General features: G+C 31.9%; 1 protein-coding gene and 2 long non-coding RNA genes across 3 annotated transcripts; 2 read left to right on the forward strand and 1 right to left on the reverse strand.

The window, feature by feature from the left end:
* Positions 1–5,639: 5,639 nt before the first annotated feature.
* Positions 5,640–7,190, reverse strand: LOC108477123 (uncharacterized). The gene is made up of 3 exons (XR_008276068.1): positions 6,777–7,190; positions 6,544–6,683; positions 5,640–6,185 (listed from the first exon to the last, which is right to left on the reverse strand). It is a non-coding gene; the product is annotated as an uncharacterized LOC108477123 (long non-coding RNA).
* Positions 7,191–8,661: 1,471 nt separating this feature from the next.
* LOC108479437 (NADH dehydrogenase [ubiquinone] flavoprotein 1, mitochondrial) lies at positions 8,662–13,034 on the forward strand. Its single transcript, XM_017782020.2, has 3 exons — positions 8,662–8,965; positions 10,419–11,887; positions 12,652–13,034. The coding sequence occupies exons 1-2, from the start codon at positions 8,696–8,698 to the stop codon at positions 11,874–11,876; spliced, it is 1,728 nt and encodes a 575-aa protein (XP_017637509.2). The 5' UTR covers positions 8,662–8,695; the 3' UTR covers positions 11,877–11,887; positions 12,652–13,034.
* Positions 13,035–13,394: 360 nt separating this feature from the next.
* On the forward strand, positions 13,395–14,568 carry LOC128285332 (uncharacterized). The gene is made up of 2 exons (XR_008275837.1): positions 13,395–13,635; positions 14,410–14,568. It is a non-coding gene; the product is annotated as an uncharacterized LOC128285332 (long non-coding RNA).
* Positions 14,569–15,029: the final 461 nt, after the last annotated feature.

The following is a 15,029-nucleotide window of genomic DNA, read 5'->3' on the forward strand; positions in this document are numbered from 1 at the left end:
ATACTATTTTCTTTTGAGAAACAAGGGGGAAGAATTAGAGAGGAAAGATAGATGGTAGCATTTAGGGAAGCATTAGAAGATTGTAAGACGAATGATTTGGGATTCTTTGGACAGTGGTACACTTGGAAGAAAGGTAGGCTGGTTGGTAATTGTAATGACCCAAAATTCACGAGCACCGGAAAAGTGAGTTATAGGGCCTTCGTCTTAGTGAAATAAGTTCAAAAATAATTATTAAAAATATTTATGAGCCTAGTGGTGTGTCTAATTAGGTTTTAATTAGGTAAATTTAGCTCAATTTAGAGTAATTAGTAAAAAAAAAGACTAAATTGAATAAGGGTAAAAGTTTAATTCTAAAGTAATAGAAAATAAAAGGATTAAAATGCTAATTAAATCATTTACAAAAGTTGAGACGGCATATATGTATTAAAATCTAAGATTTTATTTAGGTTATATTTAAATATTATAATTATTAATTAACATTATGGTTTTATATTAGATTATTATTATTAGTATTATTATTAAATAAATTATATAGTAAATAATTGTATGGTAATAAAATATACATGTGTAAAAATTATATTGGTACATTTGTAATTTAAATATTCAAATTACTTATAATTTAAGTATATAGATATTTCATAATAATTAATTGTATTAATTATATTATGAGATTTTTATATAATAAATAAATTAAAGTTATGACAAATGTACGAGGATGATAGGGTACAAATGTAATAATATGTATGTGTACAAATGTAATATATGTAATTGATATTAAAATAGATAATTATTAATTATTATTATGATAAAGATATTTATTAAATTAAATAAATAAATTATGAGTTTTTTTTAAAAACAAATTAGATAATGACATTTGTAATAATATAAATATGTACACTTGTTATATAATTATTAATTTACTTAATATTAAAGTAAAAGAAAGAAAACATTTCAAGGTAGCAGGAAAAAGAAAGAAAGAAAAGAAAAATGAAAAAAGAAAAACTAAGGGTTTAGGGTTTAAAGCTTTGATAAGTAAGTCAATCAAGCCCTTTTCTTTCAATTTTGATGTTTTAAAAGTCTTAAAACAAGATTTTGATAGAATTAAGTTGATAGTTTGAAAGTTCATAAGTTTTAAGTATAGTTTATGTTGAACAAAAAGAAAAATTAGGGATTTAATTGAATGAATTTTAAGTTAGAATTGATTAAAGGATTAAATTGTAAACTAGACTATAAGTTTTATGTTGTATGGAATAAATTGAAGAAATTTCAAAATTAGGAAAAAGGCTGAAAAATTAATAGTTAAATGTAAGTATGGAGGAAAATTGAATAGAAATGAAGTATGAATTGAATTATAAATTGGGAATAAGGTAAGAATTAATTAGAAATTCAATTATTTATTTTAATTAGTGTTATAATTAATAGTATAATTATTTTAATTTTGATAGCTAACAAAGAACCGTATATATCGGCTCAAAAGGAAAGGAGAAGATTACCGAGGAGTAAATCAAGAATTTCGGGTTTATATTACTATAATTCAAGTTATTTATTATTAATTATTAATTTTAAATTTATTTATTTTATAGTAAGTAAATATTGAGGTAAGTAATTTTATTGAATTGAATTTAGAAAATTGAATTTAATGAGAAATACGTTAGTATTACTATAATTCAATTTAATTATTATTAATTGTTGAATCTTAAGTTAATATGCGTGGTAAGTATTAGTATTGAATTGTATGAAATAAAATTGAATTGTGATTATATGTGAATAATTGAAATGCATATTAAATTGAGAAAGTGTATTGAATTATGAATATGTGAATTGAAAATTGATTGAAAAGTGGAAAATGATTGAATTGAAAATGTGAGAAATTGCGGCTGAATTTAATTGAGATTTATATGTGATCCAGAAACCCTATTAACTAGTTGGGCTGAGTCGGATATAGTTGGCATGCCATAGGATTAAAAGTGTTCAGGAATGCTTCGACCTCGAGTCGATGAGACACTGGATGTCACTATTTTACTTCGGATAGATTCGATGAGGTACTGGGTACCACTTTACTTCGGCTAGGCTGATGAGACATTGGGTGTCAACTTTGCTTCGAACTATCCGATGAGGCACTTGGTGCCAAATTGGTGTGTTTGGTTGGATCCGTATATCCGCCAAAGTCCGAATCTGTTAATAGGGGTAATTAAAAGAATAGTTAAGTTGAATAAAAGGAATCGGTTGAGCCACTGTAAGAAATGTAAAAATGGAACATGAATTGAAAATGTGATTTGAATGTGAGTATGAGAATGGAAAGTATGAATTAATGGTTCATGGAATGGACAATGGCTCAACATGAATGTTTATGATTTCAATTGACGAATAGCTAAATTCAATCGTATGAATATATTGAGAATGACAAATTTATGTTTGAATTGGTTTAGTAAATATTAAAGTTAGATGATTTAATTTACATGATTATTATGTTTATAATTTAAATTATGGTAATACCATTGAGTATAAAATACTTAGCGTACAGTTGTTTCCGTGCGCAACTTAATAAGTATTCAGAGTCTTGGTTCAGCATCCAGGCGATCCCGACTCCAGCTCAAAACTCGGTGATGTATTCTTCTTTTGGCAAAAGTGGCATGTACATAGGTGTTAATTTGGTCACTTGAAAATGCTATATAATTTTGTTGTAAAGAATGGTATTTGGTATAATTAATACTAACATGATCTTTTGATACTTAGTTTAATGAAATGGAAATAGAATTATCATAACATATTTGGTATAGTTGGGAACAAGTTGAAATAGAATTAATGAAGTTTATTTAATTAAACAATATATGCGAATGTTTACTTAGTAAATTACTTGAGTTGATGTTGAACTATGTTTATGTGTATTTAAATATGAAATTGTATGGATTGTGATATTAGTTTTGAATTGGTTGCGATTTGAATTTGCAAAGAATGTTAAATATTTATGAAGGTGTTATATTGAATTTTTTTCTAAAAAAAAGAAAGAAAAAAAGAGTCAATTAGCAAAAGTTTTATATGAACTTATGATTATATTATAACGATAATTATTTGAATATTAATCGTAAATTATCCAATTATCCGGTAATACCTCGTAACCCTATTCCGGCGACGGTTTAGGGTTAGTGGGTGTTACAGTAATAATATCAGGGAGAGGTTGGACAGAAGGGTTGCAAATCTAGAGTGGTGAGATCTTTTTCCAGGTTATAGGGTGAGCCACTTACAACATAATTTTTCGGATCATTGCCTGGTGGTTGTGGATACAAATAGGGATAGAAGGTCGAGAGTTGGGGAGCAACAGTGGAAATTTTGAATCAACATTGATTGGATATTGCATTCAAGTTTTGAGGAGCAATTAAAATATGAGTAGAATTCAAATAAACAGGATATTTTGGTGAAATTAAAGGAATTGGGAATGAGTTTGAATTTTTAGGCAACAAAAGAGAAAAAACTAAGGGAAAGTCGAACTGTAGAAATAAATGCTAGATTATTTGAATTAAGTGCTAGTGAGATAAGTGTTGCGGCATTGAAGGAGATTACAAAGATTAAATTAGATCTGAATTTCAAAGTTGATAAGGAGGAGATTTTTCGGGAACAAAGGACGAGAATCAATTGGCTTCGAATGGGGGACAAAAATACAGCTTTCTTTCATAGAAGTGTTTCATATCGCAAGAAGAAAATTATGGTTAAGGGGTTGGAAAACGAATATGGGAATTTGATTACTAATTTTGATGAAATTTCCAAAACAGTAGCAAATTATTTTAAAGAATTGTTTTCGTTGAAAAAAGTCAGCAACTGTGATAGATTACTTGCGTCATTCTCACTATGCATTATGGAAGATCTTAATAAGGAATTAATGGCGGAATTTAAAGCAGAAGAGATTGTTGTGGCAATGAAATCTATAGCCCCTCTTAAAGCATCAGGCAAGGACGGGTTCCCTACAATATTTTATCAAAAATATTGGCATGTTATGAGGGATGAAGTTACTAATTACTACTTGGATGTTTTAAACAACCGAAGAGACATGGAAGAGATTAACAAAACAAGTATTGTTCTTATTCCTAAGGTGAATTCGCCAAAGTCAATGAACCAATTTCGACCCATTAGTCTTTGCAATGTAATCTATAAAGTTATCTCGAAGGTGTTAGTTCACAGGTTTTGCCAGGTTTCACAAGGTTCTGAACTATTGTATTGAAGATAATTAAGGGACGTTTGTTCTAGGAAAGCAAATTACAGACAACATTTTTGTGGCTTATGAAATTTTGCATTCATTCAAGAAAAGAAGAGGGTCATCAGAGAAAGTCTTTGCTTTAAAGCTTGATATGAGCAAAGCGTATGACAACATTGAATTGAGTTTTTTTAGAAAAAATAATGTTCAAAATGGACTTTTGTGAAGAATGGATCTCAATCATAATGAGGTGTATCACTAGTGTAGTGTATACAGTGATGATTAATGGAAGACATAAAGAAGAATTTCAGCCTCAAAGAAGGCTCAGATAAGGGAATCCACTAAGCTCATATTTGTTCCTTATTTGTGTTGAAGGTTTTTCACGATTAATCACATTAGCTAAAGAGGAGGGGCAGCTTTCTGCGACAAAGGTGGGAAGAGGTAATGTCTCGGTGTCACACCTATTTTTTGCTAATGGCAATGTGCTGTTTGGAGAGGCATCTATTGAAGGAGCAAATAATATGAAGAATGTGATTAAAAAGTATGAAAAGGTGTAGGGACAATTGGTTAATTTTGATAAGTCTCTAATCTATTTCAGCAATAATGTTGATTTAAAAATGCAGGAATAGGTGGGAAGAATTTTGGGGGTAAAGATATCCAATAACCCAGAAAGGTATTTGGGATTGCCAACTATGGTAGGATGTCGAAAAAAGCATGCTTTTGTTGATATCAAAGAACGCTTTGTTAAACTGTTGCATAACTAGAGTGTGAGTTTGCATAACTAGAGTGTGGGGGTAAGGAGGTATTTTTAAAATCTGTTTTTTTAAAATCTGTTTTGCAAGCGATATTGATCTATGCGATGCAATGCTACAAGTTACCAATTTCTTTTTGTTAAGAGCTCGAGAGCATTATGTGTAAATTTTGGTGGCATAATTCTAAGACAAACAAATGCATACATTGATGCAAGTGAAGTGATATGTGTATCCCCAAAGCAAAGGGAGGTTTGGGTTTTAAAGAATTGTCAAAGCTTAATTTGGCCCTGCTAGCGAAGCAGGGGTGAAAAATTATTACACAGCCTAATTGTTTGTTTACACGCGTCATGAAAGCAAAATATTTGTTAAAAGGGGAATTCATGAGTGCAGGTTTAGGTTCTTACCCTTCGTATACCTGAGAAGTATTTGAGGAGCTAGACAACTTCTTGAAGAGGGGATCGGATGGCGAATACAATAAACATATGGAATGATGCATGGCTGCCGAGGGTTGGAAATGGTAGGGTATAAGGTCAGAACATCGATATTAGATATACTAAAGTGTTAGATTTAATCGACAAGGAAACTACTACTTGGAAGCAAGATACCATTCGAGCGTTATTCGGAGCGGAGCAGCTTGAAAACATTCTCTTGATCCCATTGGCGTGTAGTGAAGCAAAGGATGTGCTAATACGGAGAAGTGACAATACAAGGGGTTTATATAGTTAAAAGTGGCTACAAATGGCTAATTACAGCAGAGGGACCTAGATTACAGAATGAAATTCCAACTACTTTCTTTACAAAGCTATGGGTTCTTAAGGTGCCAAGCAAAATCCGAATACATATGTGGAGAATTGCTAATGATTATATACCCATTTTACATAATCTAAGAGTTCGTAAACTGGTTGTAAATACACTTTGTCCGGTTTGTCAAGAAGATGAGGAAATGGTGAGTCACCTATTCAAAGATTGCACCTTTACATAGTAGGTATTGAGCGGGTTGGGAGCGACAAATCCAACATGCAACAGAGAATCCAATTGGAAAAACGATTCAGTCGATATAGTCTCTCCAAGCGGTTTTGTCGAGCAGGGCCTCATTCACTTGATTCATTTGATGAATGCCTAATCCTCCCTTTAGGCGTACAGACATCCCCCCAAGCCAGAATCTTTCATTTTTTGAATCTCTTTCACCCATTTAAATTTAAACAAACGAAAAATTTTGTCACAAAAACTAAAAATTTAGATGTCTGCATGACGTAACAAAAAATGGTTAGCGACAGAGTTTAACAATCTGAGCACTGAAGCATGTAAAATCAGAACTATTGCCTACTGGGCTATTTGGTACAATCGCAACAAGATACATCATGAAGGAGTACGAGAACAAATAAATGAAGTAGTAGGGTTTGTCAATGCTTTTTGTGCAGAAATAGCTTTTATGGGGTATATATCAAAGAATGCGCAGGAAGCTAACAGTTATGAATGGAAACCACCGGAGAATGATACTATAAAAATTAATTTTGACGCTTCGTTCAATCAACATTTGAGAATATCTTGTTCAGGAATCATAGCACGAAATAAAGAAGGTTTGGTGATGGCAGCATGTACCTTTCCATGGGAGAATATCGCAGATCCGGTTATGGTCGAGGCAAGGGCGTGTTTGCAGGCCATTACTATGGCAGAGGAAATGAGTTTCCAGGATATTTGTGTTGAAGGAGATACGTTAACCATAATACACAAATTAAACTCTGTAGAAGAAGATAAATCTGAAATTAGTAGTCTAATTAAAGAAATCAAAGGGAGAATCCCCAAATTTAGAAGAATGAGTTTTAAGTACATACCAAGGGAAGCCAACAAAGCGGCTCACGGGATGGCAATAGAAGGATGTCGGCATGAAAACCCCCAATACTAAATAGAGTAGGTCCTGTACGCGGTGGAAGGGCTGGTGAATCGCGCTAAGAGAAGCGACGGAGACGAAGGATAGATGGAAAAATAGAGTCCGGACTTTGCGACATTTTTTCTGCCCAATGAACTCGTGATCTTGACCAAGAATAAGGCTTCAAAGATTTGATTTTGGGTGATAATCGATCTCTTTGAGTAGCTGATACACAATTCAAACGACAGAGAAGAAGAGTTTCCAGGCCCGAGTTTCTTTGAGTTTTGACGTTTCATTTCATTTTCTTGTGTTTTAATGAACAGTTTATTTTACTTTCTTTTTTTTCTCTATTTGATGATTTTCAATGCACCGTTTTGGTGCCTTAAGGAAAAAGACAGCTGTAGGTTGCTTTATTAATGCTTGTAACCATTCTTTCATTAATAAAAGCATCAGTTGAAGTTCAAAAAAAGAACTTTCTAAACACTAGAGAGGTGATTTTTCAAAATTCATTATAATCTTATTTTATTTAAAACACATTATCACGCCATAAGATTAAAAGAAAACATAAATTTCAAATATAATTTGGATTTAACTTATTAAAAATATTTATATACTTTTTATGAGTCTAATAACATTCATATTGCATATTTTTATATTATTTATTTTAATATCATTGTTATATTTTAATTACTTTCTAATTTATAAAATTCCAATAATATATTTTTATTTAAAAATTACATAAACAAAATAATCACAATTACTAACCTTTTGAAATGATACATCTTAAAACACTAATATATTAAAATTCTCCAAATTTTCTCAAGGAATAAAAATTTAATTTTTAAAAGTAAACAATTAATTTTGGTAATATCAACAAGTCCCTTAAAGTTTATATATATATATATATATATATATATATATTTATATTTATCAATTTTACTCTCTTTTTTCTGATTAAATTTGATCCTCAACTTAAAAAAAGTTAAATTTTATCATCAACCTTTCAAAAAGAGTTAAATTGATATTTTTAATGAAAATACTAACTAAAATTTAAAATGTTAAACATGACCGTCTATATTGCAATCCACGCCTACTTTATACTATTTTTTAAATTTTCTTAAACTTTTATAATTTTTTCAGATAAATATCAAAACTATACATGAACTTTTATCCAATGTGTAATGTCATACTAACATCAATTTTATGCGATTTTATATATGAAATTTTAATTTGATTCAATTTTACAAATCATCGATAATATTATTGAATTAGTATCATTTTACGTTAATATATTGTATATACAAATAATTATATTATTCTAATATGAAAATAAATGTATGTATCTATTTTTTAAATGTGGACATTTGAATTATAATCAAAGTTTTATGTATGCATATGAACTACAATTCAAGTTTCGTGTGTATAATTATACCAAATTAAAGATCAAGTATCAAATTGCATATTGGATCAAAGTGCATGTATAAAATTGATATTTATCGTTAATTATTTATTTTATTTTATTGTTTTAAATTTTTAATATTTTTAATATTTTTAATATTTTTAATATTTTAAATTATTTATTTATGTGACATAAAAATAAATAATGTCATGTTAATATGAAAAATATATAAACGATCACGTGGGTGACTATGCGAGCATGATTAAAAATTTAATATTTTAAATAATATTTCTTTAAAAAATTATTTGATTTTTTAACTAAAGGCATATTTAATAAATTTATTAAAATTTTCATTTATATTTAATATTTTAAATGTAAATGTAAATGTAAATGTTAATTGCTAAATTGTGTTAAGAAAAACTCGTCTTCAGCAGCGCAAATATTTAATGCAACAGTAGACGTGGCTAATTAATCATATCCGTTGAATGGTGGCCCAAATAACATCCACGACATCACAACGTATCACCGATAGCCATCACAAACACTCTAAGAAATATTGGCCGTTAGATCACTTACCACCCCCTTTCAATCAACATTTTTTATTTTCCACCATCAATCTCCGTTGCTTAGATACCGTAGCCAATCATTCCCCATCTTCAAATTCCCTATTCCCTTTTCCTCCGCCCTTGTTTCTGAATTTTGCAGTCGAGCCGAATCGCAACAATCAAGGATCATCCGCGAAATTTCACTCTATGGTACGCCCCTTTCCTTACTCTTTCACTTGCCTCGGGTTTCTCGTCGATTCATTTCGTTGTTTGATCGTGAAATGTTGTTTCGCGTTTAGTTATAGATCCAAGCAATTGAATTTTTTCCTTCATCTTCTGTTTAGATGCGATTAGCTAGTGGAAAATGAGCGCACAGAAGAAAAGGTTTTAGTTTTAATTTTCTAGAAACTTAGCTTACTGAAGATGGATTGTTTGTTTTAGGGTTATGAAACTAATTTTAGTTAGTGTAGATTTTAATATCTCCTTGTCCATTCGCATACCTTACCAAAAAGGAATGAAGAATGTTGTTTGTTGCTTCAAATTTGGATAAATTGGATGTGGCTCATATTTTGGCCCAAGGAATTAATTTCTACATTTAGGGGTGTTTGGTGATTTCCCATGTTATGATTTTAAAATGTGATTGTGATAACATTATTGCTGTGAAAGTTATTTTATAACATGATATACAGTTAAAATCATGGAAAGTTATATTAAGACGTTTGTTAAATTCAATGCTTTTCTGAGAACATAATGTTATTTTAACTAAATTATCCTTAAAATAAAAGATGTATTTTAATATTTTTCTGAGAATATAGATATTTACCCTGTGATAGCACACATATATGACATGTTAAAAAGGGAAAAAATAATATGCAGAGTAGAATTTGTAGATTGAGAATAAAACTAGAAAAAAACACTTACTTTGGAACGATGAATTGAAATTGTAGAGACTAGAGAACGAAAGAACAAGCATCAGTTATGTTTTTCTTTTTTTACGATGAACTAGTTAATACCCTAAACACAAATAAAAGAAAGGCTAATTTTGTTCTAGTGATTTTTTTTATTACTTTCCATCTAGATGGAAAAGTAACTCTCCTACGAATTATCAAGGGAATGACTTCACATTACTTGTGAGAAATTAACTCCCAAGGGAATGTTACATTCCAATGAAAGAAGCAATTTTTGCTTACCAAACATTGGAATCACATTCCAACCAATTAAATTCCTTAAAAAGTGATAACTTTCTTAATTCTCAGAAAGATGGTTTTAGTTCAATTCAGAGAGAAGTCAGACTTGAGACTTCAAAATTGATGGACTGATTAATTTGCATAATCAAAGTTCATGATCTTTTCTTATTTTCTTTCCGTTATTTTGGTTGCCACTAGCTGCTCTGGTTGCATTATTGACATCCAAATCCCCCTCATTGTTCACTTGGACCCTTTTTATAGGTTTTACCGATGTCAGTTGCTTCATTCAAACATGTGTGTTACTTCAAATTTGCTATTATTTTCTTCTTGAGTGTTTTCGAGCATTTGTTAGATTTATTGCTGATAATTAGATCATTTCATGGAAGCTAAAAAAGTTGATTAGTTATGTTCCAATATCTTTGGGAAAAATGTTTAATGAGAAAGAATAAAGAAATGGTTGTTCTTTCTTTGCATAGGCACCCATAAAGGGTATTCTTTCCTTGCAAAGGGCAGCTTTGTTAAGAGCTTGCGGTGAAAGGTGGAAACTAGGCACTAGATCATTTAGTACTCAAGGAGCAACAACTGCTGGTGCTCCACAGGCACCTCCTCCTCCTCCACTGCCTGAAAAAACCCATTTTGGTGGTCTAAAAGATGAAGACCGTATTTTCACCAACTTATATGGGTTGCATGACCCTTTTCTCAAAGGTGCCATGAAACGTGGTGACTGGTATAGAACCAAGGATTTAGTACTCAAGGGTGCTGATTGGATTGTGAATGAAATGAAGAAATCTGGACTTCGAGGACGTGGTGGTGCTGGATTTCCATCGGGCCTCAAATGGTCTTTTATGCCAAAAGTATCTGATGGTCGTCCTTCTTATCTTGTTGTCAATGCTGATGAAAGTGAACCTGGAACCTGTAAGGACAGGGAAATTATGCGGCACGATCCACACAAACTATTGGAGGGCTGCTTGATTGCGGGGGTTGGAATGAGAGCTACAGCTGCTTATATCTACATCAGGGGTGAATATGTGAATGAACGTAAAAACCTTGAAAGAGCTAGAAAAGAAGCTTATGAAGCTGGACTATTGGGCAAAAATGCATGTGGTTCTGGTTATGATTTTGATGTTCACATCCATTATGGTGCTGGTGCCTATATTTGTGGTGAAGAAACAGCACTTTTAGAGAGCCTTGAAGGAAAACAAGGGAAACCTAGATTGAAACCTCCTTTCCCTGCTAATGCTGGATTATATGGTTGTCCCACCACTGTCACAAATGTGGAGACAGTGGCTGTTTCGCCCACAATACTGAGACGTGGTCCTGAGTGGTTTGCCAGTTTTGGAAGGAAGAATAATTCCGGGACAAAATTGTTTTGTGTCTCAGGTCATGTCAACAAGCCTTGCACAGTTGAGGAGGAGATGAGTATACCACTTAAGGAGTTGATAGAGAGGCACTGTGGAGGTGTCAGAGGTGGATGGGACAATTTACTTGCAGTAATACCTGGAGGCTCATCTGTTCCACTTTTACCCAAGCACTTATGTGATGATGTCTTGATGGATTACGATGCACTCAAGGCTGTCCAGTCAGGACTTGGAACTGCTGCAGTAATTGTGATGGATAAATCAACTGATGTTGTAGATGCAATCGCAAGGCTTTCATACTTCTACAAGCACGAGAGTTGTGGACAGTGCACACCCTGCAGGGAAGGGACTGGATGGCTCTGGATGATCATGGAAAGATTGAAAGTTGGGAATGCAAAGTTGGAAGAGATTGACATGCTTCAGGAGGTGACCAAGCAGATTGAAGGGCACACAATTTGCGCTTTGGGTGATGCAGCAGCTTGGCCTGTGCAGGGTCTTATACGGCATTTTAGGCCAGAGCTGGAGAGAAGGATTAGAGAGCGTGCAGAAAGGGAGTTGCTGGAGGCTTCTGCTTAATCTCTGCTCAGGTTGCTTCTGGCATCTTTTTGACGTTCAATTTGTTGCTGCGTCTTTTTCTTCCAAAATATTGAAGTACTCTTATCTTGCATGATTTGGCATCAATTTCTATTTCTTTATGTGCAAATGTACATTTCTATGGAATTATGTAATCCGTTGTCTATCTTCTCAGTCTGTCAGCCACATTATGCTTGCTTTCACAACTATGTAGTATATACATGAATGATTTCATGAGAAGGAAGAAAAAAATATGGTGCTGATTAGTACAATGCCTGCAGATGAGTGAAAGAGAACTAACTTATTTCTTTTACTGTCCTTAAGGAATTCATTTTAGTTTTCTCTTCATAACATCTGGCAGTGGCACCCAAGTAATGGTTGCCTGGTCACTTGAAAAAGGGCAAAAGAACCTTACATATTTTCTTCATGAATTAGTATCTGGTTTTCTGGTTGTTAGACGATGATTTTATTAAAAGGATGTGCAAGAAATGAGTTGGACGATAAGGCAAGGGAAGGAGGCATAAGACATACCAAATCAATTTTAGTTATTTTCTAGTGGAAAACGGCATTGAAGGATGCAAGTTTAACGAGGAGTGCATCCTTATTCTTAAATGCATAACATTTAGTTCCCTCTTTGTAAGCCATGGAAATGAGTAGGATAGCATACTTAACACCTGTTTGGTGATCCTTTGCATATTCTTACAACATATAAATTAGTTCCACAGCAACTGCAGGGTTACATTTGAAGGTTTTTGACAAGTTGCTTCTTGCTATGTAGGGAATTACCTGTGCAAGTGGCCATTATGGAATAAAATTGAAGTACCCAAAACTTGGAGAATAGGTGACTCTCAGGCATCTGGTGTTGTGGAAGTGTTTTATTTGTTATCTCCTAAGCTGTTGTGTTAACAACATTTCACTGTTTTAGAAAATAATGAATGTCTCCAATGTCTGGGCTATACTTGTTTCTCATAGCATCCACAACGTTTTCTTTTTTGGCCATTTGATGAACATGGCTAATGATCTGTATTCTTTTTATTTCTTTTTGGGAACATATAATGGTATCTGTATTTTTCTATGATCATAGATGTCGTAGGATAAAAATAAACGTTTTCAGAGAAATAAAATAAAGTTATACTACTACCCAGATATTGAAATGGATAATGATGGAACTGGCATGAATAGAGTACGAATATGGAGTAGGTTGGATGGGTGTGGTAGAGGTAGGGATGTAATGAAGCTGAATTGAGTTCAATCAGTAAGAATTTTGACTGGATGCTAGAACTTGGCTTGATCCTGATCGAATTTTATTTTTAAAGCGTGAACTTGATTCCATATTATCAGGGAGAAAAAAAAATCAAATAAGCTTTGATTTTTATGGTTGATTTCAAGCTTCAAGCTTTATTTTGAGTTTGAAAATTTTTTTCTCAATATAAATTTAAAAATATTATATTTAAAATATAAAAATTCGATGAGACTTGATAATTACTTAAATTGGGCATCAAAATGCTTGAATTTGGCTGGTTAAATAATTTATGCTCTAGAAATTTAATGAACGAACTTTGTTAACCCAGAAACTTATAACTCTCTGGTGTCGTGCTGCGGTAAGTTTGAGCAGATGTAATCCTTGGACCCATTGTTACGTTCCGAATTTTCTCGAGAATCGAAAGTCGATTTTGGATCAGTTTTGTGAATCAAGCATCTCGGGAGGTTAATTTCATAGTTTTCCGGAAGATAGCATGGATAAGGTTTCAGAATTTTTGAGGTAATTTTATAAATATGCAAGAGTACGGAAAATTATTTACCCTTTCTCTTTTAAATTTCTCTCTAATTTTTTAAGGTTTTCATTTCTAATCAGCAATCTTAAAAGGTAAATTTATTATTCAGTAAGATTCTTAAGAGTTTTCAAGATCAAAACACAATTTTTTGTTTCCTTTTTCATTTTTGCAAGAATATGAGAATTGAGAAGGAAAATGTTTTTGCTTGATCTTTCATTTGATTACTATAAATCCAGCAAGGTAATGTAGTTTCTAACTATAATATATGGTTTTCTAATCTTATTAAATGGATTTGCAAAGATTTTTCATTTTTCTCAATTTTGTTTTTGATTTTTGGGTTAGTAAAGAGAGTTAAAAATTTCTAGAATTTTTAGTTGTTTTCAAGTTTAATTTAGGCTATTGATTATAAGTTTAGAAGATTGATTGAAGGCTAAAAATCAGATTAGATTAAAATTTGGACATAATTCCTTGAAATTTCCCATTGATGTGTGCTTAAAAGAAGTGGAGGAATGAGTGCTCAATTGATATTTTGACATTTATAGATTAGATATAGGAGTGAATATAAGGTAAGATTTGAGTTGCAATAAACTTTGATTTGAGTTATCAAAAATGGACATTGATAGGGTGAAAAGTATAGCTTGATTGCATTGCATATATATATATATATATATATATATATATATATATAAAAATTTCAGAGGTTTTAATTGTTTTTTCTTACTACACTAACTTGACTCATAATGTTGATGTTAATTTTAAAGCGAAAGAAGTTGGTGGAAGCTTTAGCAAGAATGGCAAGGAGAAAGTGGGGGAGGCTTGATTTGATTTTTCAATTTGTGCATTTCATTTTCAAATTATGTTGTGTTATTGTTTAAATTGAATCATTTATATAAGTTTATGTTGTTATCACTACAGTAAAACAGGTTTTTAGTGGCATTTTTTTGGGCCTATAGCAGCGCTGCTAAAAACAACGCCGCTAACATTTTTCGGCGTTTATGTAAAAAAAGTCGCTAAAGAACATGATCTTTAGCGGCGCTTTTCCATAAATGCCGCTAAAGATCATGATCTTTAGCAGCACTTTTCCCACAAACACTGTTAAAAAACATAACCTTTAGCGACGCTTTTCCCTTAAGCGCCACTATAAAATAGACCTTTAGCGGTGCTTTTCTCATAAACGCCGCTAAAGAACATGACCTTTAAAAAAATATATTTTAATTAAATAATCTTTATTTCTATGATAAATATTATATTATGTTTGTAAATGCCCAAATTTGCCCGGGCCCACTAAACAACAAACCAAACAAATAAAAACTCAAACCAATAACCCAAAAACAAAAAATAAAAACCAATTAAATATAAAATAAGTCCAAATTAGTAAAGT

Source organism: Gossypium arboreum, chromosome 12, assembly GCF_025698485.1.
Source record: "Gossypium arboreum isolate Shixiya-1 chromosome 12, ASM2569848v2, whole genome shotgun sequence".
Taxonomy (NCBI): domain Eukaryota; kingdom Viridiplantae; phylum Streptophyta; class Magnoliopsida; order Malvales; family Malvaceae; genus Gossypium; species Gossypium arboreum.

What these genes read in the sequence shown, in the direction of transcription:
- LOC108479437 (XM_017782020.2), top strand. Translation starts at nt 8,696, where the DNA reads ATGGTGGCCCAAATAACATCCACGACATCACAACGTATCACCGATAGC. An exon ending in CCGCGAAATTTCACTCTATG is followed by an intron (nt 8,966 to 10,418) that starts GTACGCCCCTTT and finishes TTCTTTGCATAG; the next exon opens with GCACCCATAAAGGGTATTCT.